Raw genomic sequence first — 26,760 nt, 5'->3', positions numbered from 1 at the left:
CTTATTGTCACAGTTAAGTTTTATTCATTCAACATTTCACATTACAAATATTTAAAAGTTATGCATACTGTTATAAATAGTTGGCTGCAAACAATTAAATAACATTAGATCTCTTTTTCATTTCACTAGCACTTTTACAGACCAACTCCTAGAAATATGGACATTTTGTATTACATAACTTAATTTGAAAGGAAAATACAAAAATAGTAACTTATAAAGTGAAATGACAATAAAAATTATGGTGATATCTTAAGTAAAAAAAAAAATATTAATAAATACAACCTTCCCATACACAGTTAAAAACTATTGACATTTTGCCATTAAGTAACATTAACAGACCAATATTTAAATATTTATTTCCTTCAGAAAATGTGAACCATATATTGTGGAGCACAATATAGCAATTAGTAAAAACTAGACACTAACATATTAAAAGCTTCACCTCAAAAATATAACAAAAATCTGATCAAAATTATAAAAAATTATACATTCCAATTAAAAATATACCAATAAACAGCTAAATACATTATTGACCTAATAATTACAATGCAACCAATCACAGTAGCTTGAAATAAACAAATTAAGCAAATGAGCACAAAACCTTTAAATGTTTTAAAAAATAACTTCAATTATTTATATTAGTACAAATAGTTTGATTTCTTTTTCTTTTCTTTTTTACAAACACCAGCATGAAAAGGATTACAATAACAGTAGAAAATGACTGTGAAAAACATATTAACATCTTCTTTAAATGTCTGCAATTAAAAACGGCATTAAAGAATTACATTGCAAAGTCTTATTCTGGAAAAAAGTTCAAAAAAAGTATTGCACATAACAACTCGAAGTTAACTTGCAACATTTACCACATTCAAGTCTTAATGTTCCCCTTCCTCCAACTAGGTTGATTTGCCTCAACAGACAGTGGAGATGAGTTATCAAGTCTTTTCAACAGTGTCCTAAAAGATGCTCAAGTCTTGCACTGCTAAAATATATTTTAGTTAGTTTTTTTTCTTATTTTCTTGTATATTTTTCTGTGCATCCTGCAGAGGTCTGAGTATGGGGAAGGCAAAGAGATGAACACATGGGAGGGGAGTGAGGTGTGGGGGTGTCCTTAATAAATTAAAAGTTGTGAAACATCTGGTGCACTACAACAATTAATTTCAATAGCTAATTCATGTACTTCTTTTTTATCATGCATGCTAAGGATTATAATAGGAGCTAGTTGGCAAGTTCAAGAATATACATTTTCCAATGTTAAAATATCTAAACACCAAACATCCATTCTTGTGATACGAGATTCAGCCTAATTATGAACCATCATTTGCATTCTCCTTATAATTGTTACATTCCAGCTATGGAGAGAGGAAACCAAAAACAATAGAAGTTACCATTTTCCAACTAGGGTAGCCATTTTTTTTAAACATTCATTTTAAAATGACAACGTTTTCTCACCATGCTGTTAAGATCAGATTTTTGTGAAACATTTAGTGTATGAGATCTAATACCTTAAGCAATACACTTTCATCATCATTCCTCTGCAGTTTTGAAGTCGCATCAACACAAGTGTGCACTTAGTTGTAAAGATTCCTCAGCACTGAAATGTATAATAAAAAGCATAATTGAAAATAATATATTGAAATCACTCAAATTTTTTCTTTAAATTAAAATTTCCATATATGCAGATCTCAGTAACAAAAGTACAAAAGCTACCTTTCACAATGTGAAAAATTGAGGTATTGCAAAAAGGACTTTTCCCATTTGTGAAAAAATGTGCCTAAAATGACTGTTGAAAAAAATGTTTAGAAAAGTAGTGCATAATAAATGTTTATATGTGCATGACAAAATAATTTAGCTAGAAAACACTGTACCAAAAATCAGCAGGCCATGTATAAAATAATCTTTTTCTCATTAACAGCAAATTCTTCAAAAAGGGTTTTTAACTTCTAAAATGTTCACCCACCACACCCAAGCTAAATTCATGGTGCAGAACTGGTGCATTAGCACACCATCAAGCCAACACAAGGATACGTATTTCACTAGTGTATTAAGTTATATTTTAGCACTTACTCCCTGACATATTTAACGCTAGTAGATTCAGATACTGTATGACTATATTAACCAGACCAACTGTGAGTCTTTGTTTAGCTTTTTGTGTTACATTTCCAAACCTTTTGCAGATCTATCCAAGTTACACAACTGCCTAGCAAGAAGCTTCTCCATTTTGACCTTTGGAAATGAGCGGATTGACTGGTGAAAAGGCCTGGGTGCTTGTAAGCTCAATAAATCCAGTTGTTTTCACTAATGTTTTCCTGGATTTTGACTGCACCGTTATCTATTCAAGGCCAATCTTTGGTTTACTGGTGTCCATCTGGTCTTCTTAAGGAAAGGGTAGAAATTATATAAAAACGAGAATGAAAACTCTTTAAAAAATTAAAAGAAAGAATGAGCTAGTATTACTCACTACTGCACAGCCGTCTTTGCTTCCCTAAAGAGTCTAGGTATAAACTCTTTATTGCAGTCTTGAGTGAAAGAACTGCATGTGGGACGCACATAGTAGAGCACATTACATGGAGTATCTTCATTTATGCTTAAAACACCGGCTGAGTTAGCTCGGCTGGCACAGGAAAAGAGGTCTGCTGTTCGAGCTATATCAATGCCTCCAGGGGTAAATGTGTGTTGGTGACAACCCAACTTTTCTAATTAATTTCTCTTTTCTTTTTAAGGGGGTTAAAAACAAAATAGGATTGTGGATAAAGGCTTGGGAGATTTGCACACCTGCATTAATAATAATAAATGAAGAAAATAAAATGGGGGGGAGAAAAAAAAAAACAGGGCTTTCTGCTCACATGCAGCCCTGATGAGAACTAGACCCTTCCTCCTCCTCCTCTCCAAGCTAGCAAGACCACAGACACAGAGAGGGGGGGTTCACTTATTATACCGACACCGGCCAGCACTCAGGGCCTCTGGTACCTCCAACGCCATACATTCCTCAATAAGATGCTCTGTTCATTCTTACTACAACCCTGGTTGGATTACAAAAATAAGGAAGTGACAAAGCAGTGTCTAGAAAAGTGTGCCGTTTCCCTTTGATTGTGGTCCTAAGGGAAAGGTGGAGACCGGCTTCTTTTCTTTAACTTATTCGGCACATTAGCAGCTAAGCTTGAGGTATTAGTTTTTGCATGTCAAAATGGAGATCAAACTCAAACGCCTGTTGTGAAATCGATCTTGTCAAGTAACATCAAATATTAGCATGGTCTTAAACATTATTTCAAACATTTGATCTGTAGTCGTTTCTTTTTCCAACCAATTGAGATTAAGCTTTGGTTAAACTACTGGGATTTTATACTGAATCATCTGCACTCTAAAGTAAATAAATAAGTGCACTCTTCTTTAGCGACACCTTTTATATTCACATTTGCTCTGAACTACAACTGAACATACTGCTTTAAAATTCATGGTCAATGACACGCCAAATTGGATAGCAGAGTGACAATTGAAAGCCCTTTGTTTTTTCAAATGTCTATATGCACTAATAAAATATAAAATCAACTGAAGTAAAGAAAATAATGGGATTTAAACATTTTCTTTTCCTTCCTTGACATATCGGGATATAATTCCAGTTTCTCATCTTTAAAATAAATATGAATTTAAAATTAAACATTTTTTTCAAATTAGAGCTAAAAAAAAGTAACCAGCAACTGAAAAGTGCATTTATTTGTACAATGATTTGCGACTCCGACTCCCCCCTCTGCCTCTGCCTCTTACTCTGTGTGTCAGTCAGTTCCAGCGGAAGGAGATGTGCCTCGGCCGGTCCCCTCCTTCCTTTACCAGTGGCTTGTGGAACTCCCGGCCGGCGCGTGAGTGAATGGCCGCCCAGCAGTATTCACAGTAATACTGAAGACAGGTGACATTGGCGCAGAAGAAGGGGGCAAACTTGCCCCCGCACCGAGTTCCCTGACACTCATCACACAGCTGGTCGTCCAGGACGTATGGCTTCACTTCCACCTGTAGAGAGAGATAGAGAGGAGAGAACTATCGGTCAGACACCCACTAGAGAATAAAGTTAGGATTCATTTACATTAATGTACACTACATCACCCATTAGTGAGGTCAGGCACTGATGTTGGGCGATTAGGCCTGGCTCTCAGTTCCAACTCATCCACAACGATCTCAACAACCCATTTCTGTATGGACATCCCCTTACTGTTGCCACAAAGTTGGTAGCACAGAATCGACTAGAATGTAATTGTATGCAGTGGCATTAAGATTCCCTTCACTGGAACTAAGGGGCCTAGCCCCAGACAATTATTCCTCCTCCCCCAAACATTACAGTTGGCACAAAGCATACGAGCAGGTAGCGTTCCCCTGACATCCGCCAAATCCAGATTCGTCCGTTGGGACTGCCAGATGGTGAAGCGTGATTCATCACTCCAGAGAACGCGTTTCCACTGCTCCAGAGTCCAAAGTTGAAAGTCACCGAGGTCTTCAGTAAGGCCATTCTACTGACAATGTTTGTCTACGGAGACCGATTTAATACACCTGTCAGCAATGGCGGTGTCCACATATGTTTGTATATTGCTATATAGTGCATCTTCAAAGATTTAACACACAACACATAATTGTACTGACAATTACGCACGTCATCCTTTTTACAAAAACTTTTTATCTACAAAAATTCTCAAGTCACTACAGAAATAGAGACATGTTGGCTTGGCACATACTAATGTGTGAACAATTATTCCAGTGTGACCGAGTGAAATAGCCAAATTCTTCTGCAGGTGGCAGCTGGTTAAAGGTACAAGGCATTCGTTTTCTGTCCTCGTACGCCCCAGTCAAAATGACAACAAATATTTTGCTTTAATCTTTTAAAACAAGAACAATAAAGAACAATTTGTCCTTTTAAAAGACAGGAGACAGAGACTATTATCTGTTTTGTACAACATTTCTGTCCTTCCGCATACTTGCGTGTGTAATGCTGCATTTTCCTGAGAGAGAGAAGAGAAAAAGACTTCACCAACCCGTTTATCGATTTCTCCATGCTGCAGTTGGACAAAACGAGCGCTGATAGCAGCAATGTAGCTCTGCTGATTAGAGAAGGCGACCCGCCCTGCTCCCTTGGGGTACTTGAGCTCGGGGTCTGTGTCGATACCGGCGTAGCACACCCCTCCATACAGCCTGTCCATGATCATTGCTAGCTCCACTGTGAAAGGAGGGAAACACGGGTTACGAAAGGGTTCAAATGCAGCACAGTTCCAGGATCTAGCCTCAGATTCAATGTGACATTCCAAACTTGGCCATAATATTCCAAATAGCTGTACGAAAGTCCCCCCATTACACACATGCTGATGTGATGAAATGAAACGCTCATCTAACCGGTTTTTAATATACCATAGAGGAGCATCCCAAATACCCTATGGGCCCCCTAGTCAAAAGTAGTGCACTATATGGTGCCATTTGGGACACAGCCCAGGACTAAAGTGCCAATGGGAGTGTGGACTAGGGTCAATAGGTTACCTGCACGGAGAGGGCGTGGCACCCCACCCACAAATATGGTCTTCCTGGGGTCCAGAGGCTGGGAGCCGTCCATCACAAAGTCACTGTCGTTCAGGTTCCAGGGGCGGATCTGGACCTGTTGCACACATACACAGGGAGACGTATGTATCACAGCATGTTACGTCTTAACGTTTGTCATGTCTACCACGTTACGCCAATTTCACAAAGATGGGTGGCTGCTTGGTTATTCACTTGGTCAGCCACTAATCGAATGGGCTCACTAAATAATAAATGAAGCAGTAAAACGCTGCTGTGGCGCATCTTAATAGCTTTCACAATAGCATGAGAGAAGGGGAGAGAAGATAATAGCAGATGGGTGATGGGGCAATCCGCTCACCGGCTTGTCTTTGATGGTGGGGCTGGACACACACAGGTAGAGCTTGCCGTCCTCTTCAATACAGGCCTCAATCAGGGCCTGCACAGAGCTCTCATCCTGGAACAGCAGGAAGGCATAACCTAGAGCAAACAGAGGACAAGGTCACTCAAACCACCTGCACGGAACAATGTCACAGAGATTACTAGAGGACTTCTACCGTTTCATTCTCAGTCTGCTGCTGGAAATGACCGTCAAATGGTAAGACCGCTCTGCTCACGAGTTTGTTTTAATATTTCAGACTATTTAGGCCTCAATAGTCAATTCTGATAGTACATTTTGATGGCAATGCTGTATGTGGCTGACGAGAAGGGCAGTAACCAGTAGGTTGACCTAAAACGCGACTCACCTTTCGGGGGAAAGTAAGATTTGCTCTCTGCCTTGTGAGGCCAGTCCACAAAGAGGTGTCCAAAGCGACGGAAACTAGCCGTTATCTCATCTAAAAGGCGAAAAAGAAAAAAACATTCAACTATTGCTTCACAGTGGTTATACTGTGATATGGTGCATGTGTGTAATATCAGATGCCTGCTCTTAGTGGTGTAGACTACAGGGATATATGAGAGTCCCTATTACGTCGGGTGTAGATTGTAACGGTAAACAAGGAGAATGAAGCAGAGCAGATGGTAGCATCAAGAAAACAAGCAGGGCCTCAGCTGTTCTCTAGTCCCCTGCCAGCAACACCAATCTGACACGAGATGTCCTACACTGCTTATTCTAAAATAAATACACAGATAATGTACTACAACTATGCCTACTTAAGAGCCAAAACCCTCAGGAAGCAATAAGAACCGGGCAGAAACTGAACAAAATAACACAAGATGTTGTGTTATGCAGTGAGAAAAATGACAAGAGGCTTTCACTACGCAGCGCTGCTCTTACGGCAGAAATTGGTCACAAAGGGAGATATCTTCAACATCCGTTGTGTAACCCTAGACTACAGCCCATGAAGACATGCACATTCTAGACCTCCACCCCATCAACCAGGTGTCCAGTCCAGTATCATCCTTGTGTTCACAGTTCATTGCCTCCACCTACGTAACCGTCGTCAGCAGTATTCAGTGAAGCAGTTTCTATATTTTTTGAAATTATAACATTTAAAATCAAATTTAAGGTTACCTTCATCAATATCAGGGGGGAGACCGCCAACGAAGACCTTGCGTGAGTAGCGCTCCACTCGCTCCCCGTTCTGGTGGGGGAAGCAGTGGGGTGAGCCTAGGCCAGGCAGGCTCTGCTCGCCACGCTCGTCGTCAGGGAAACCATCCTCCATGGGGAACAGGGAAGAATGGACTGAGGAGAGGATCACAGACAACACAGTCAGCCAATAACAGAGGATGGCATGACTAAACACAACTGATACAACAAAAATATCAATAGTCATTGGGTTTATTTCCTAGGTGTATCAACCTGAATTGAGTGGAGGGGGTATCAATGCATGGCTAGGTATGGTCTAGCAATTTTAGCTACAACAACGTGCCCATTTTACAGTAGTTCATCTGACATGAATCATTGAATGCCAGAAACAATGCTACAGTAAGGCCCTGCTGATCTGCGTTAACAGGGACCGAGGCAGGGATACTAATCAATCTCCCGCTCTCCACATCCGTCCCCAGCACAGAACCACACCAGCCACCCCTCCCCATTTCAGCTCAAAACACACAGTCCACATGAGCGCCTGCAGCCAAGCCCATGGCAGCAGCAGGGGCCGGGCAAGCCTAAAATATCGTTCCGGCCGGGTGTCCTGGAGGCACCCCAGCCTTATTCCTAACCAAGTGACGGAAACCAGAGCAGAGCAGCTTTACGTGAGAGTTAGCCCCGAGTCTGTACACTGTGTGTATTGTGTCAAAATCACATACACATATTTAGCAGATGTTATTGCGGGTGTAGCGAAATGCTTGTGTTCCAAGCGCTGACAGTGAAGTAGTATCAAACAATTCACACAACAAAGTAAAATAATGTAATATAAAAATACAAAGTTCAGATACACCTACTCATTCAAGGGTTTCTTTATTTTAACTACTTTCTACATTGTAGAATAGTGAAGACATCAAAACTATGAAATAACATATGGGCTCATGCAGTAACCAGAAATGCACATTCTTGGCACTCTCTCAACCGGCTTCGTGAGGTAGTCACCTGGAATGCATGTCAATTAACAGTTGTGCCTTGTTAAAAGTTCAATTCCTTCTTAATGCATTTGAGCCAATCAGTTGTGTTGTGACAAGGTAGGGGTGGTATACAGAAGATGGACTTTTACCAAATAGGGTAAAAGTACATATGGCAAGAACAGCTCAAATAAGCAAAGAGAAACAGTCCATCCTTACTTTAAGACATGAAGGTCAGTCAATGCTGAACATTTCAAGAACTTTGAAAGTTTATTCAAGTGCAGTTGCAAAAAACCATCAAGCGCTATGATGAAACTGGCTCTCATGAGGACCGCCACAGGAAAGGAAGATCCAGAGTTACCTCTGCTGCAGAGGATAAGTTAATTAGACATGTTCATTACCAGCCTCAGAAATACAGCCTAACTAAACACTTCAGAGTTCAAGTTCCAGACATCTCAACATCAACTCTTCAGAAGAGACTGCATGAATCAGGCCTTCATGGTCAAATTACTGCAAAGAAACCACTACTAAAGGACACCAATAAGAAGAAGAGACTTGCTTGTGACAAGAAACACGAGCAATGGACAATAGACTAGTGGAAATTAGTATTTTGGTCCAATGAGTCCAAATTTGAGATTTTTGGTTCCAACCGTGTCTTTGTGAGACGCAGAGTAGGTGAATGGATGATCTCTGCATATGTGGTTCCCACCATGAAGCATGGAGGAGGTGTTATGGTGTGGGGGTGCTTTGCCACTGACACTGTCAGTGATTTATTTAGAATTCAAGGCACACTTAACCAGCATGGCTACCACAGCATTCTGCAGCGATACTCCATCCCGTCCGCTTTGCGCTTAGTGGGACCATCATCTGTTTTTCAACAGGACAATGACCCAACACACCTCCAGGTTGCGTAAGGGCTATTTGACCAAGGAACGTGAGGGAGTGCTGCAACCAGGTGAAGCTGGTTGAGAGAATGCCAAGAGTGTTCAAGCTGTCAAGGCAACGGGTGGCTACTCTGAACACTTTTCTTTGGTTACTACAAGATCCCATAGGTGTTATTTCATAGTTTGGATGTCTCCACTATTATTCTACAATGTAAAAAAAATACTAATAAAAACCCTTGAATGAGTAGGTTTGTCCAAACTTGACTGGTACTGTATAGACAATATGGACACTATATGGATAGAATATGTAGTATACCTGAATACATGTGCACGTGAAGCAACAGTTAAATAGGGTAGGCCTTGACTAGAATACACATATGAAGTGGGTAAAACAGTATGTAAAAAAACCAGTATGTAAACAGTATTTAAGTGACCAGTGTTCCATAGGGCAGCAGCCTCTAAGGTGCATGGTAGAGTAACTGGGTGGTAGCAGTCTAGTGACAGTGACTCAAGTACAGGGCACGCTACTGGGCGGGGGCCAGCTAGTGGTCACTGCTTGACGTGTGTATCTGTGTTTCTCGCTCTGTACACAAACAAATGTAATGCTGACAACCACAACACCACAGACCAACAATGACGCACAACATCTACATGCAAACACATACTGCACCCCTTCAGAAACACTGGACATGGATGCAAAAGACAGGGTCTTTCTATGCCAGTTTTGAAGGTAAAACCAAACAAACATAAATCCACTTGAATTACCCAAAATAATTCATTTACCTCGTCTCCTCCCATAATTCCTTGCTGCATGTAAAAACAAGACAGGTGAACAAAGGGATGCATAGAACATCAACAGTTTCATTGAAATGCTCATTCTTTCAGTCACAACACATGCCCTTCTCCTTTGCAGTCAAATCCTACATGTAATTAGTGCTGTATTGCCTCAGTGCCCAGCAGTACATGGCAGACAGCGCCAGAGGATGCCCTAGTGTCATGAGGACCCACTCTTCCATGGGTCAGATGGCGAGCTACTCTTCAGGAAGTCAGTGGAGGGTGGTTCTACACGCTCTCTGATACACGCGTGTGCATTCCACAGAGTAACTACCAGCTGGTGTGAACGCCTCTAAGACTAGTACCCTCTGAATGGAATCTATGCAGGACCACCATCTGTACAGTTTGATCACTGTCTGACCATATGACCGAGCGATATAGGCTAACACTATGAGACTCAGGGAGAGACTCCATGGTGGATCACTGGGCTCTGTTGCACGTCGGCTTATGCATATCAAAATGCAGTTGAGGAAGCTGTATGTTATATTTTTTAAATTAACATGTCACCATCTTCAGGCAATAGGGTTTCATTCTCAAGTAAGAACAAATGGGGAGCTTAGTTCTTTCATTGCATAGCTAGGCAAATTAGAGGTCTGGCTGAATGCAAATAGCATAGCCTCTGGCCCTCGGTGGCCTTATCACATGTAAAATATATAAAATAATATCTTGCCTATGCAATGAAAGAACTAAGCTCCCCATTTGTGTTCTTACTTGAGAATGAAACCCATTGCCTAGGGATGGTGACATGTTAATTTCAAAAATATAACATACAGCTTCCTCAACTGTATTTTGATATGCATAAGCCGAAGTGCAACTGACAGCCCAGTGATCCACCATGGAGTCTCTCCCTGAGTCTCAGAACATGATTTAAAAGCAGAAATTAGAATGACAAAGCTGTAAAACATTATCCTAAATATAAACCATCAACTTAGTGAATTCCACTGCTGTTTAATATGAGGGACTCCACATGAAATGTCCTTTATCACTAATGTTTAATAACACCCTTATTATTTTACTAAGTCAATATGTCTTTGTTGTAAATGTGTTGGCGCAAAACTTGTGGCAGTTGTGAAAAAGAGTCAATAGCTGGAAGAGTTGCAGAGTTAATAGAAAATAATGCCATTGTTGATTAGACGCTATTTCATTGATTAGGCTATTCTCTCTTGAACCATATGATCTCTCTCCTAGAAACGCATGGACAATGTGGTAGAATATAAAAAATTAATACTATGACATTTTTGTTGTTGTACTACCCCTTTTTTGCCCCAATTTCGTGATATCAATTGGTAGTTACAGTCTTGTCCAATCACTGCAACTCCCGTTACGGACTCGGGAGAGGAAATTGTGTGCCACCTTATGGTTCTCCAGGTCAGGCCGGGTGGCTGCGGATAGAACCCGGATCTGTTGTGACGCCTCAAGCACTGCGATGCAGTGCCTTAGACTGCTGCACCACTCAGGAGGCTTATGATTTTTTTATTAAGTTATTCTAGTAAATATTACTTAAGTTACAATAAATGATCTGTTAATTACCAAAAAGATCCAAGATTGCAGTAGATTTGGTCAATTATTCACTATTCAATGAATCTGGCATCCAGAGCAAAAAAATTGAAATAGATTCAGTTCTGGGGGAGACGTGTTAGAAAAGATACTAGAATGAGGAGCGGTAGGGGAACGAGGAGATCCACCCCCTCTTTTTTTTGGAAGTTACAGGCAAGTCTATGGGCCAAATGTCCCCATCCAATCCAAAATTGAAATGCTTAGATCTGCAAAATTGTGATTTGTTGTAATTACCAGTGCTAAAAAAATCTACGCACCTGGTTGCAATCCATAGTCTGTTGACAGATGCTACAATACCAGTAATTCTACGTGTATCTGTCCACAAGAGATTACTATTCAATAAATCCACATCAATCATTTAAAGAACTAATGGCATAAGAAACGTCCACAGAGCAACAAACCCACACTGGTGCCTCAAGAGCACGCCGAGCACAAACATGACTACGTTAACATATGGCTTGTTTCACCCTTCATCCATCCATCCATCCCTCCATCAATATGGGTAAAGCCATCAGATCACTAGTGCTATAAAAAGCATTTACATATCATTTATGGGCAAAGGACTATCTCCCCGTGGATGTGTGAATCCTAGGCGACCTAGTGAGAGGAAACAGAGTATAAATCATTAAGAGATTCAGTTACAAGCATACGCTGCAATACACAAACTGAGCCGTTACATTAGCCCACGTAGTCCGTCGCCCAGCCGCCTGCTCGCTGGCACCTCATACAATTTACACTGAGCCATTTGCGCACACCCTGTTCCTCCCATGACCTCCTGCCAAATAAGTACTTGAGTGTTGAACTGTGCCATGCTGGGATGCCTTGGTGAAGGGGATAATGAGAGGGGAAAAAACTCGTAATAGTAAACCCATTGTGACTGGTGTGGACCGGAGCCATGTATTTAGAGAGAGTTGGGCCATTGAGGTTTCAGCGTTGATGCATTTACATGACACTCAACATTCTATGGCAGCCATGTCAACGCCCCATAAGCATTACATGGGGAATATTTAATGTCTAGAATTGGAACAATATTTCGCTTTGTTTGTTTGACCAACTCTGTATACATGGCTCCTGTGTGGACCAGATGAGAGTGCCGTGATTGGTGAAATCCGTTCCGTCACACAAATTCTCTAAGCACCTCCCCTCCCTCCACCTATTCAATCAAAGAGAGAGAACAGGCTGGTGGACAGGCTCAGCAGTCAATGGTGACACAGAGCCAACACACCATTTTGTAACTTCTCAGAGTACAGAGTGCTCTTTTTAGTCGCAGAGGACAATGCTGGAATCGATTCAAAGCCACTTCTACAGTCCATTTTTTCCCCTCTTTCCTTTTAATCTGTTCTACAGAGGTCCACGTTTGACGGTCAGATTATTCTTTTCAATTAGGGATAGGCGGGCCGGGGCGCTGCTTTGGTACCCTTGGAGCACACCCAAAGCGACCCAGTAAGGTCAGGACACAGCCGGAGTAGGGCCTGCATCTGTGTGGATCTTTCTAATGTAGAAACACATTGCCCTGGAGACAGTGGCAAGGAACTGCTGCTGCTCACAAGGCGAATGATGCATCATAATGATGTTTTTCTCTGCCTTCTGTAGCTGGCACGCAGCACTGGGAGCGTCATTCCAATAATCAGCAAAGGCACAAACTAGATTTGAGAACATCTGAGAGGCAAAGAGCCTGAAGTGATGAGCTGTTGTGTGTGACAAAGTTGACTTTCACTGTGTGGTTTAACAGCTCAATACAGAGGTGTAGAAATGAATACACGCTACGGAAGAGCTAAACATTAGAAACCCATGCCTAAGCTACTCCCTCTAACCAACCGTGACCCAGTCTGTCCTTTCCCAAACAAAACAAAGAGTAGCCTAGGTGTAAAGTAGATCGTCCTCACCGACTGACAACAGGAACGTTCCGGTTTGCAATGTTTGCGTCACAAACCAGATGGACAGACTATAAAGACCGTCGCAAAAACACTTTTTTTTTTTTTTTTACTCTGCGAAAATCAACGAAACCTTCACTAGCTGCAGCTATGAAAATACCTCCCACACAACCAGCACCTAACCTCAAACACGACCTCTAAAACACCTCACTTTACATCATTATAAACCGATTCAAAATCCAGACAGTTGTATTAGTGGTGGAGTCCCTTTCCTCCACGTCACAACATCTCCACATCCTGGATCAGCCTGACTAATCCTGAGGAAGCCTTGCATCATGGAGAGGGCCTGTCAGCACACCCAGCATAAGTGCTCCATGGCTGGGCCAGGGAAAGAGGCACCTGCGGAGGTCCACTCCATCAGAGGTGCTGGCATTTATGGGTCAGTGTAGCTGCTGCTAACACCAGTCTGCTGCGCCACGGCATTGTACGTGTGCAGCCGCACAGCTCAAATGGACCTAAGTTGAGGAGCTGCTCAAAATCCATCTGCAACGACCTCAAATGGGGAACTACAGGCAACTATGAAGGAAGAGTTGGGAAGGAAAACCTAGTCGTCAGTGATTATCTCTGCATGTCTGTTCCATTTCACACCTGAAATTATGAGACTTTCGTACCTTATACAATGCAAAGTTGAGAGGTCTCGTGGGGACCGTGGCATTGCAACATAACGGTTTAATTAGAGGAAGGAATCGATGCAAACAAGTTTGTTTTCCATTGTAAATTAGCATCTGCTGCTGATGGAGCTTACGAGCTTATGAGCCTCTCTGACCTGGATCTGTGTGAGGTGTGTGAATGTGTATGGGTAAGTAGGCACCTGAGCTGAGCCGTGAGAGAAACAACCACCCCCACTATCAGCTCGGGGGGGGGGGGGGTTACATTTTTATTAATTTGGGGACCGTTTGGAAGTTGTCAGATGCGATGAGAGCTTCTCGGAGTGAGCTCCTCTTCCTATAGCAAAAGTGACTGCTGTCCCCGTTAATAAAGTATCAATTTTACACTGTGTATCTAAAAATGACCATACTAATTGTTTCAAGTAAAACTACCAAATCTATTACTCATGGTGAACCTGGACAATTAAAATAAGCCCCGATTAGGTTTATTTTTTTATCTAACTAGGCAAGTCAGTTAAGAACAAATTCTTATTTACAATGACGACCTACCCCGGCCAAACCCTGACGACACCGGGACAATTGTGTGCCGCCCTATGGGACTCCCAATCACGGCCGGTTGTGATACAGGCTGGAATCGAACCAGGGTCTGTAGTGACGCCTCTAGCACTGAGATGCAGTGCCTTAAGAACGCTGCGTCACACGGGAGGAAGTTGGGCTGTAGCCAGATGAGAGTAGTGTCTGTCTCCGGTGGTAGCTTAGGCTACTTTGATTTCAGTAAAACATTTTCAACAGCGCATTTGATAAAAAATAACCTAGCAAATTGTAGTGGCTCTCACTCAATGAATAAAGCCTAATATTGCAAAAGCCATTTTAAAAACATTTGAATGCTGAAAGTGACAGATCAGGAATAGACTACAATTTGCACCCTCTGTAGAATAGCCTAGCCTAGAATTTTGAAGTGCGCATTGGCTCTAGTTGTATTAAAGACGCAGAAATCACACCACCATTTCCTGGTTGCTCATATTTTAATAGGTTGCCTAATTTCAGTTTGTGATAAAACAAGCAGTCATTCTGTAGAGAATCATTGTACCATCTAAACCAATGTGAAATATATTTTCCATAACCCAAAATAATGTATATTCAGCTGTTTGAAACTGGTGTACAAAACCAAAAGGAAGCACAGAAATAGCACACTTCTTCGACTTGCTTTCAACAGGAATGAAAGATCCAACTCAAATTTCTATGTGAATCTGGTCAGGTGTAGCTTAAATGGAATAGACTACAATGTTGGTTTTTTTCAGCTCAGATTTACTCAAGTGGCAATGGCATACAACCCGGCATAGCTTATAGGCCTAGGGGTTTTATTTATTTATATAATTATTATGTACTTACCGGACCGAGGTCCCCGTACACGAATGTGTACCATTACACCCCTACTGCACAATCATAAGTCCATTTGCAATCTCAGTAGAATAGCCTACATAAGCCTCCACACCTTACTTCCTAAGTCTACTCTCGGGCCACTGAAAGGAAAACTCAAAATCAGTTGTTTGACATGGCTGTCCTCGATGACCTTGCAGCAGATTAACAGCAATTTTGTGACCGGACATGCGATCCTGGTGTTGTGCGATTGTCATCTTACCTTTCAGGGTATCTTGCTCGGCCCTCATGATGTCAATGAGAGAGTTCTCCAGGGAGTGCATGTTGAAGCCATCAAAGGATCTGGTGCGCTCCTGTAAAAGATAGATGAGAGTTCTGCTTTAGAGGGATGGAGCCGCCGCTGGTTAAATGTTACATTTGTTGGCCTATATTCGGAGTCCGACGCCATGAAATTTCCATGATGCTTTCATCTCACACACACACACACACACACACACACACTTCATGCATGGAACACAGAATAGTATGAATAAAGTAAATGCAATCGTGACCGTTTATTTTTTGCTGCAGAGTTAATCATTTTATAGCTTTCTCTTACAGAAGTAAATCTGTATCTACACATTTTCATTGCCAGTATTATTCAGTACAGAATGCAGGTCGTCGGCTCAAAACACACTCACTGTGCACGCAGAGGAAGCTCAGGCAAAGCAATGATTGAGATGAACTTTAAACACAAGACCATGAAAAAGGGCTGACGCCGAGACCAAACTGTAAATGTTCAATTCTTTTAGTCAGTCGGGCACGACGTGGCAGTGCGACAGAGCGCTCATAACCTAAACCAAACACGCTCTTAAGCCAGCAGTTCAACTGGTATACAAAAACGATATGGAGGCCTGCTACTAAAACAAGGCAGCCTTTCACTCGCTGTCCTTGACTTGAAGGTTTTCAATGGACACTCAACACTTCCCCATGACAATGGTAGTCGCAACTCATTTCTAAGAATTACTTGAGCAGCAAGCAGGTTAAACCCCTTTACTGAACGGCATACCAGAGGCCAGCCAGGAATAACACAAGACAAGTCCTACCTGATGATAATGTGAGGCTTGTTGCGCAAGAGCTGGAAATGATTCACAGTATCCTTCAACCCAGGCCAGACAAGATCTGGCTGTCATATGACAGGAGAAGCACTAGTATGAAGGCTCATGTGGTTTTCGGGACATGGTCACGTCTCACATGTTATGGAATCATATACCAGGATTTCTACACAGGCCCCATTTTAGGAATTTCAATACCGTTTAATGAAATAATCCATGCTTTGAATAAAACGTACGCGACAGTCTATCACCTTCAGGTAAAATACACATCATGCTAGGTGGTGGGAATTGAAGCAGACGTTTTAATGCTCCATGGCCACCATTTAAAGTGATAACATTAACAACCATGGCCTTGACAGGGACAACCAAACTATTACCAGCAGGCTGGTGCTCCAGTAGACCGTGTTCTACCAGAGATTAATACAAAAATACTCATTACAAATGAAATTCTCCACAAAATCTAGGTTCTAGTACAGTACTAAGTAACGAGATGCCATAAAGGTGTGACATTGTGCTAGATCCGGGTAAAACCCTTCCGCCACCACGACGCACAAACATGGCTGCTGTTGTTGTTGTTGCTAAGCATCTGAATGGATTGGCAACCGTAGTGATTAACTATCTGTTCTGCCCTCCTTTCTCACGCACCTCCTCCCATCTGATGAACAGGCAGCAACACTCATCCCTGGAAGCTTAGAGGGGCCCAGGCTACGTACTTAGGTGCACACAAACAGCCCTTAAGAGCACACATGGCATGGGCCAGTGGAACCTGCCTGGTCCTCAGTGTCTATCTCACAGCCTCAGAAGTGTGGTTAATATCCAAGGTACACAGATAGAAAGGTGCGCGGGTCAGATAAGGCACTTCCTGAACAAGCTCAACAATAACCTTGAGAAGAAAAAAAAAAATGGTATAAAATAAAAAAAAAAGGCAGGCTTCAGGCGTCCGCATGCTTCCCAGGCGAAACAGTTTCAGAAGAGTTTTTTTTTTTATATATATATATATATAATGGAGACATTGACATTTTTGTTCGTTCTTTCTGCCGTTTGGGCAAACAAAATGTTCTCCCCGAAGCCAGCAGAAGTTCGGGAGCCGAAGTCCACACCCCTTCGTCTGTGAATATTGAACAATCCCTACAGTTGACCAAAGTCTTCGTTATCATTCAACGAGAGAAGACTCGTATTCATGCACATTCTTTCATTGCGAAATACTGCAGCAAACATCTTAGAAAACGAGCCGTTTTACATTCTAAGATCCCCTCTGCAAAAACTTTAAATGAATGACAGATTAGATTAATTCAGACTATTTTGAGGTAGTGTGTACTGGCAACGGCGTCTCAAAATAACCAAACAGTACCATTGCCATTTTTTCCAAAAGGTCTTAAAAGGTCTTAAGGGAGTATGCCAGCACACACTTTCAGTTCGCTTAACGAACTTCGGCTTGCCGCCAGCCAAACTGAAGCATGACGCCGCCTTTAGTCCACATAATAGGCGAGTTGCACATATACAGGAAAGTAATCAAATAATTCCCCCGACCCAAACTATGAGGAAAAAAAGTTGCACCTTACAGAAACAAAAGAATCTAGGGAAACAGTGAGGGAGAGACCAAACCGGTATAACAAAGGAAACTGTGAAGGAGACCAAACCAGTGTAACCCATTTGTATTATAATATCTCTCACCAGGCAGAGAGCCTGTGTCTGGGAGCTTGAAGCTAGGGCCAAACTATCCAACGTGAAGAACACTGCTAAAATAGGCCTTGATGATACACCCTGAGCGGAATGATTAAGTATGGCATGCTAAGGCTGTTTCTGCTACAACATTAATCTACAATGTCACAGCTATACTAATGAAAAAGGGAATGGAACAGGGGGAGGTAGGTAGGTATAAGGGGCCCAGCTTTGACACTTGATTTTTGTGTTGCTGGTCAGAGTATTTCAAAGCCTTGCACATTAAAACACCCTCAAGCCCATTAATCCAGCCTCAGAGCCTGGTTAGGGAGGCAGGGGGTGCAGACTGGTCCCACGGGGGACCCAGATCTACTTTGGTGATAAAGTAATTAATGAACAGCAACAGAGCCTAATCAGAGAAGGGGTGTTAAATGCCTGTGACACTTCTGACATTTATTTTCTCTATCGCTCTCATTTCTTTTATCTCTCTCATTACAACACACAAGACGCTTCCTGTTTCAAAACGACATTCAAGGGTAGGAGAAGGGCGAATAGTACACAACACAATTATGCGCTACTCACTGATGGTTATTTCATTATTCCAGGGATATTTGCAGAATTTAACACCATAGGATCATTCCATAATTGTCTGATGTCCTCAAAATGTTAATAGCTGGAAGTGTTCTGGCCATAAACTAGGTGTTGAATGACAATTAATGAATGAGGCTTGTTACTACATCAGTAGAACAAAAGATTCAAACTGGAACTGACCTCAGAACAGCAGTCAGTCACACAGTCCACACGATCAAAAACATATTCCCATTAGTACACTTGACTGATACAACAGTGATGTGAACAACAAGACATCCTGCCACATTGTGACCCAATGGACAGCAGACTAATTTGAATGTTCGTAATGCCTTATAGATTGTAAAAACACAAAGCAGCAAGGTCTACTATAAACTAATGACTTACGGGTATTTCAGTCATACCTATTCAATCAGGATTTATGAATCTCTTTAAAATGAGAAAATATTAAATTCATTCAAGATTCAAAACGTTCAGTCTTGTATACAAGGACAATGCAATCCCCATCCAATAAGGTCCTTGTGCACAGCCCAATGTCCCCATAATTATATTAGGGCATCAATGTATAATGCATGGTTCAATAAAATAAAAAAATGTATATGATAACCTCAATTCTGATTTGGAGCGGTTATATATATATTCAAGCAAATGTATGTCCTTCATTTAAACTAGCTAACCAGAATACCATAACCTACCTCTACTAACAACTTCCCACGTAGATTGCTAATGTGGCCCTTTGGGTGCCTGCCCAGCCCCAAATCCAAAAGGCATGTTACCGGGCAGCAGGCCCTGTTCCTCCCAGTCACGGAAGGCTGTAGAGCAGCTTACACAAGGCTAAGAGGAAGTTTGGGTTTCAGAAAGTGAAAAACCTGCTTTGCCTCAGTGCAGAGAGGCCTAATAACACAGCTCTAGTACCACACCCAAAGGCAGTATAGTAGGGACCAGGGCCCTTCACACAAACTGTCTCCTATGTACAATCTTTGAAATAATATCATGAGATGATACTGGTGTGTATGTGTTCGTCCACGTTGTATAATATTATCATGACATCCCTCTCTGGGAGGCACAGTCACTGATCCCTGAAAGATGACACTGGACCTAGGCAACAGACAACTATTTGTCATGGGCACCTGCACCCAATAACAAAAGCTACTCTAATACAGAAACAAACAGAGTACAGTGGCCTCGCCAGCAAAACAAACAGCCTTCCCACAGTAGTCTAGGTCTCCCAGTACAGAACTGATCTGTGATCAGCAGCACAGTCCGAGGCCATCACAGGATGCACGTCACATCTAAATAAAAAAGGAGGGGGCCTTTTGCTTTTAGCACCATTGTCTCTTGACAAACCTTTTGTTGCCCGTTTTTGTTCTCCCGAGTGGGAGCAGCATCTCCCTTCTCTTATTTTCTCCCTAAGATGCTAGTTAGCCTGATCATGAACGCCTCACCTGTGTCAGCTTGCATGGAACCCGTGCTCTCCTACCCCACCAGACAGCCTCTGCCTTCACACCAAATATGAGATATTCTAGGTGGAGACAGGAGGCATATGGAAACCTACAGCGCCATTAAGCTTTGACTAAGAGATGGGCATCACATCACTTGTATCAATGTAACTATTTTTAAGTCCCTTAAGGCATACACCTAAACAATTAAGGCTACAAATAGACATCCAGTGTTGATTAACATAACCAAGGGTTTCTATGAAAATGTGCTGCTACAGTACGGTACCAAGGTATTTTTACACAATATTACTTGAGCAATGTAGCCTAAATGTGGTGTAAGCTTGATGGCTGTAGGTTACGCTAAAAAGGGAAATTGGTGACAGCCTATATGCTGCTGCAATCTATTATTTTAAAACAGGCAAGTGGTTAAAAATGAATAGGGAGTGAACAAACAGGGGACAAAATAACTGCAAAAGGACACCGCAATCACCCACATGTTGCCTCTGTGATAAAATGGAAACTATGTGGAGCCATTTGGAAATGCCTGGCAGTCACAAGAGAAAGGCATGTGATCCATGGAAATGGACTTGTGTTCACCATCGCTGTCCACTTTAAGCTGAAAACATTGCTTGGTCAGGGACAGAGAAACAGGAAACCTAGTTATTATGTTGTAATGTCCTTACTACAAAAATCTGCGTTTCCCATAAATTAATTTAGTGGCGGTGCCCGAGATGCGCTTTTAATTGGATAGTCGTTGGCTCAATAATTGGAAGTCTATGGGAACAGCTAGCATGTCATTGCGCTAACGCTAGTAGCAATGCATTCACCCCCACCAACCTTGCCACCACTGCTGAAAAAAATCCTAGGGGAAACACTCAAAATAGAACACAACCATGAGAGTTAGCCTAGTGTGACTAAACATGATTGCACAGTAGAAATGGAATAAATCAACAGCACTTCCAAACAGCTAACATTAGCCTACTATACTGCATTTAGATTCAAAACAGATCCCTCAGTCCAGTCACACAAAAGTAGCCTGTCCTTTCTCTACTCAACCGTTGAATATAGAGACCGTTGCAGAGGGTTCAACTTCATTTCCAATGGATTTTAAGACCACAACTTCATTCTGACAGTCTCTATTCAACGCTCTGCATTCTGAACTGCCGATCAGGCCAACCTAACATGTGAGAATATTCATCCTCTTGAAAAGACAAAAAGACAGCCTGCGTCAGGAAGCTAAAACCCCAAATCTAACCCTCTTCCCCCAATGCATTTAGAAGGCAGAGTGTCATAATCGAGCTAGCCTGAGCAACACAGTGATTCTAAACCAAGGGCACAGCACTGCTGTGTGATATAGTAACATAGTAGCGAGACTATTAGCAATATGTAACATGGTCGGTATGGCATCATGGCTGATGAAGCACTTCTGGGGGTGGGGGGGGTAGATCCTCAAAGCCTTCAATCAGGCCTTCCAGCACATTTATATCAGCCCAACCCCCACAATCACCTTCACCCCACAGACACCCCTGTGCTTGATCAATAAAATAACCTCCATGCCCTTTCCATCAATCCTATCAGTGTTCTCTGCACATAACACTGTTGTCTAAGTCATCTTAATTGTGCGCTATCAAATTGCATTAAAAATGAGACTGCATTATAAAGACGGCGTAGACCGCTAGTCTTTGGTTATTATTAGCCCTGTAATCTTAAAATGACTATTTCACAGGAAGATGGGTAAATGATGCTCCATCCATTTCTCTACTGCATGTTCTATGGATGAAGAAAAATATCATAGCTTCTCTCTCTCATATACGTGGCACCCATCACTGCAGTGGCAAAGCTATGTTAGTCATAAGGGGCCTCTGGCAATTAAAGCATAGGACTAACATTAATATCGTGACAAATTCATCATATAATGGAGAGTAGGGCCTTTGGGTACATAAAATACAATTACTACTCGCTGAGTGGCTCTAAGTATGATCACAGAATTAAGAGGTATAAAAGCGGTGGGAATTATTCACTGACCTGGAAGGGGAAGATGTTCTCACTCCTGCTCACACTCTCGTCCATCCAGGACTTGGGGTTGAAGCCAGGGCTGGTGCGGGAGTACTTCTGCGACGGCACGTGGTTGTTGGGGAAGGTCTTCTTCAGCGGGGAGATTGAGTTCAGGGGAGTCATGCCTCCGTTGAGGCCTCGACGGTACTCACGCCCCTGGGAGCCTCCCCAGCCACCATAGCCCCCACCGGGGCTCCAGGAGGTGGAGGAGGGGGAGGGAGAAGGGCTTTGGTAGCTACCCCAAGGTGACGGGGGCTTATTCAGGTTATTGGACAAATGCGGCAACTGGCTAAAGGCAGCATTCCTATGGGGGAAGGGAGGAGGGTGGGGGCTGGCCGGGGACCTTCGGTGCTGTTGGTGCTGGTTGTGGGGATGCTGAAAGTGAGGGTGTGGGGGATGGTGCTGGGAGATGGGTCCAATCTGGGGAGAGAAGTTTCCCCCGAAGCCTGGGCTGACGTGGTGGGAGAAATTCTGGAACAGGAGGGGCCCGTTGTTAGCAGAGGCAGCTGGGTTAAAGAAGCTGACATCCTCGTTGATTATGGTGGAGGGGGTCTGGGAAATAGCAGCTGACCAGTTGTTGAAGCCAGTCAGGGACGAGGAGGTACTGGACTGGCACGGAGTCCCAAGACCTGATGTCTCTTGGTAGTCGAAGCCTGTCAGTACTGGGGACTCGAGGCGCAGCTTCTCTTTTACATTGCTACCCTCAGAGAGGCCGCCCTCCACCTTGTTCTCCTCTGACCTCGCCTTCTCTAACTCAGATACGATTCCAGACTCCGGGTGGCCAGGGGATAGTAGCTGTTTTTCTTGCGTTTCTTGCATTTCCTGTTGCTGGGCTTTGGGCTTTTCTGACCCAAGAATTTCATCTTGCATGCTGCTGTGGGTAGCTGTGGCTGAAAACAGCCAAGGTGACCCATTGTTACTGCCATTGCCAGCTGTGGTACTGTTTATAAAAGCACCAGGGCTTTGAGATGCATTCTGATGATGGTGTGGAGGTTGCAGATGTGGATGAATTCTAACTGGGAAAGCAGACTTGTTGCCAGTGTTATTTTGCACTAAGACTCCAAACCCGTAATCCCCCATTTGTTTTCCCACACACAATATCTGCTATCCCTTGATCTTCAGGTCCTAAAGAGAGGGGGGACAAAATACACCCGTTATTATTTCAATGTTTGTAAATGAGAATCAGGCTGATAGAGAAATCAGACAGGACATTGATAGCACTCTAGCTTTCTCATTTTCTACTGCTAATGTGATGATCCCTTATTGCTTGTCGAAAAGCAGTTAGCTAGCTATACTCAGCTAACGTCTGTCGAGAATAGCGGTCAATATAACAACCTTACTAACGAGACATGTTTCTCTGCCACATCAGTTCCCTGTAGTTAACTATTTTGTTTGCATGCTAGCTGTTTAGCTAGCTAGCAACATATTTAACTAAAGGCTCATGACGTTGCCACAGTCAGCATATGCTACGCGCTAGCAGCTAGCCAATTTGCTAGCAACTCGGATAGCTAGTCTACCCAGCTAGTAAACGTTAGCCTGCTATTTCGGCCAGTCGACAGTCGATCCAACATTTATAAGGCCAACTAACTTAATAATAGCTAGCATTTTTGTCGATAACAGGCGCAATTAGCTTTCTAGTTGCAATAGAATTATTCAAGAGTATTTGGAAAATGTATCTAGCTAGGTAAATTTAGAACGAAAACATGACAGACAAGCGACCTTGCGTGACAGCTGTCAAAGCCTATTCCCTGTGTGGGTGCTATTTGGACTCGACCCTTTATTAATTAAATAAAACTTATGACGTAGCTAGCTAACGCGTTAGCAATCTCCTTTATTTATATAGTTTCTGGTTGCTTTAGGCTAAATATGAAACGGTTATTATCAAGTCAATAGTGGTAGATGCTAGCTAGCTAACTTCTGAATAATCTGGCTAAAGCGACGCTGCAAACATCGATCATAAAATCCCCTTTTCACCTTTTGGTCGCTACCTTTGATCCAAGCGATGACTCGATCCGTCCTGTAGTTAACCTGCAACCTCGATGTGTCTGATGAAATAACGAAAAGAAAGTTTATGACTCAAGCGATATGGTCCTTCTATGCCTTTCGCTCATACAGTAGCTATGGCTAAACAGCTTTTCTCTCTCTCTCCTGACGTGTCCTGCCTGATCAATGACACAACCCTCTCTGGAGAGCGCTAACCTTGACTTTATAAAAAATAATTACGTCATTGAATTAAATATATACAACTAATTCAATACTAGTTAAGTGCAGTGGCTTATTCGGTCGGTTTCATTGTTAAAATTATTTCAAATGTTCCTCTAGTCAACTGACTTGTTCTGCGTTTCTTCGCCGTAGCTCTACCTCTCCTCAGAACCGACCGTGGCCAAATGACAAGGTTCTCATCCGCAAGACACTTCCGGTTAGAGCTCTGCCCCCTCCTTAAAGCCCTCCCGCGAATGGCTGAGAGCCTCGCGTCAATTCCTGACACCACCCACACCTCGTGAGACAGCGTCGTGTAATTGGTCATACAAAAAGTAGCCTCACCCATTTTTTCCAAATAAGGCGCACATGCGAAAGATGTGTCCGCCTTTTAAGGTCTTTAAACGTGATATGCATATTCTCTTCACGCCAAATCTCCACCTTGTAGGGTTGAATCGTGAGAGATGAGATCCAGCTGAAATTGCATTCCATGCACGGTATCTTATGCAACCATGTCATGAGCCTCCTACAGAAAGATTGAAAAAGGTGAATGGTATGGATCCTGAGCAGAATCAAAGCATTGACCAGGCTGTAGTTATGATGATATAGTGACAGTCCTACCTTACTCGTAGATACATAAACACAGGGTACAAAACATTAGGAACACCCGCCCTTTCCATGACACTGACCAGGTGAAAGTGATGATCCCTTATTGATGTCAACAGTTAAATCCACTTCAATCAGTGTAGATGAATGGGAGGAGACAGGTTAAAGAAGCCTTGAGACGTGGATTGTGTCTGTGTGCCATTCAGAGGGTGAATGGGCAAGAGAAAATATTTAAGTGCTTTTGAACGGGGTATGGTAGTAGGTGCCAGGCGCACCGGTTTGAGTGTCAAGAACTGCAGCGCTGCTGGGTTTTTCACGCTCAGCCGGTTCCCGTGTGTATCAAGAATGGTCCACCACCCAAAGGACATCCAGACATCTTGACACAACTGTGGGAAGCATTGGAGGCATCCCTAATAGATCATCACACTTTTCTGTAGAAAAGCCAATGATAAAGCCCTGTACACTGGGTAGGCAAAGTGTTCCTATTTTGGGGCCATTTAATTTGTCTGAAAAGACAAACTCTGCCTCCCAGACCGGGAGATCTGTGGCCAAATTGAGTGTGCCTACTGTGCCAATCAGACAGCTTAAAACACCGTGCCTACAGCTTCTACGACCCCTGCCACAGCAAAGTTTGATACTAGCCTACTTGAGATTTCATCGTTTTTAAACCATGACCAGAGCGGGACTGTCAAAGAATACAGCAAAGAGCTGCTGTTATCAGTTAGTTTATGTTTAGGTTGTTTAGGTTTTTATCCAACACTGTCAACACTGTTTTATTCTTCACTATTACAAAAGATAAAAAAGCGTGTCTCTCTATGTCCACACACGTTGCAGTTGGAATGAATGAGTGAATGAATATCGAAGAATATTTCACTTTCTCTGGTCATAGGAACAAAATTAATTTGTGCATGATGCTTGTGCGACTAGAGTTTCGCCATCAGGTCTCTGGTCAGTCTTAGCAGAAGAAAGGAAAGAGAGAGCAGGGACCATGAGAGGCTGACCCTCTGCTGCTCTCTCCCTCCCTCTGAGACGAATGTCGTGTTCAAAACAACTGGGAACTCTGGGAAAAAATAAGATCTGCCTGGGAGAAATCTTTTTGAACGGTCATCCAAGTCGGAAACTCTGGCATCCTTCTAGGGGTGCGTTAGTAAATTCAATTCAGCGATCTACTCCGATTTTAGAGCACTGTCGTCTGTGTGTCAGAACGCAGAATAACTGAGGAATTTATGAACTCTCAACACCCTTTGAATATGGCCGGTGTCAGTAAACGTCGGCAAAAAAAATAGTCATTTGATTGTTGCCAGTAGTACAGTTAGTCACCAACGCTCTGCATAACATGAAAACAGCCTAACCAGCTCTGCGAGGGCGAGTAAAATTGTCAGAGTGAGGTGTTCTCTCATATGTGTCTGGAAGTAGCTCCGAACGCTTCCAGAGCGAAACGTTCTGAATTTACCAGTGCACTTTGGCACTCCAGATTGAATTTATGAACACACCCAAGATCTCCAACCTGAAGATCACTGATGTCATGATTTTACCTCGTTTTTTCCCCCCGAGTCCCCAGTTGTCTTGAAAGCACCATGACCAACAAAAAAGCTAATTGTTATCAAACTATTTCAAAGTATCCTGAGCTGTGCCTTGCAAGTGCTACACCAACTGATCTATTATGTTATCAAAGCTCAAGTTTTGACATATAGATATGGTCTGAGAAGAACGATATTGGCAGGCCAGGCATATAGCCAATGTGTTGTGATAATGTATTAGGCCTACAGCACAAACCTCATTCCTGCAGAACTGTTACATTTAAGATGTGTAAAAAAAAAAAAAATCTGAGCTGTAGATCTCGGCTTGAATTTTGACTGGGAAAGTGATCTTGACCCAGAAAAGGCAATGCC

General features: G+C 42.6%; 1 protein-coding gene across 5 annotated transcripts; it reads right to left on the bottom strand.

Moving 5' to 3' along the window:
- LOC118390851 (cytoplasmic polyadenylation element-binding protein 4-like) lies at window positions 1-24,487 on the bottom strand. 5 transcript variants are annotated; one of them, XM_035781543.2, is made up of 11 exons: window positions 24,395-24,487; window positions 24,038-24,108; window positions 22,034-23,188; window positions 15,488-15,578; window positions 9,696-9,719; window positions 7,043-7,213; window positions 6,276-6,365; window positions 5,891-6,009; window positions 5,515-5,629; window positions 5,019-5,200; window positions 1-4,005 (listed from the first exon to the last, which is right to left on the bottom strand). In XM_035781543.2, exons 3-11 carry the CDS (start codon window positions 23,141-23,143, stop codon window positions 3,778-3,780), a joined length of 2,130 nt encoding a protein of 709 aa, XP_035637436.1. In that variant the 5' UTR covers window positions 23,144-23,188; window positions 24,038-24,108; window positions 24,395-24,487; the 3' UTR covers window positions 1-3,777. The 5 variants fall into 5 exon arrangements, with proteins under 5 accessions (XP_035637436.1, XP_035637439.1, XP_052313559.1 ...); XM_035781546.2 differs by having other exon boundaries at window positions 24,052-24,108; window positions 24,395-24,446; XM_052457599.1 differs by having other exon boundaries at window positions 24,038-24,447.
- Between the last annotated feature and the right edge of the window lie 2,273 nt (window positions 24,488-26,760).

Source organism: Oncorhynchus keta, chromosome 12, assembly GCF_023373465.1.
Source record: "Oncorhynchus keta strain PuntledgeMale-10-30-2019 chromosome 12, Oket_V2, whole genome shotgun sequence".
Lineage (NCBI taxonomy): Eukaryota > Metazoa > Chordata > Actinopteri > Salmoniformes > Salmonidae > Oncorhynchus > Oncorhynchus keta.
Note: the sequence above shows the minus strand (reverse complement) of the source record. Positions and strands in the feature narration are given on the sequence as shown.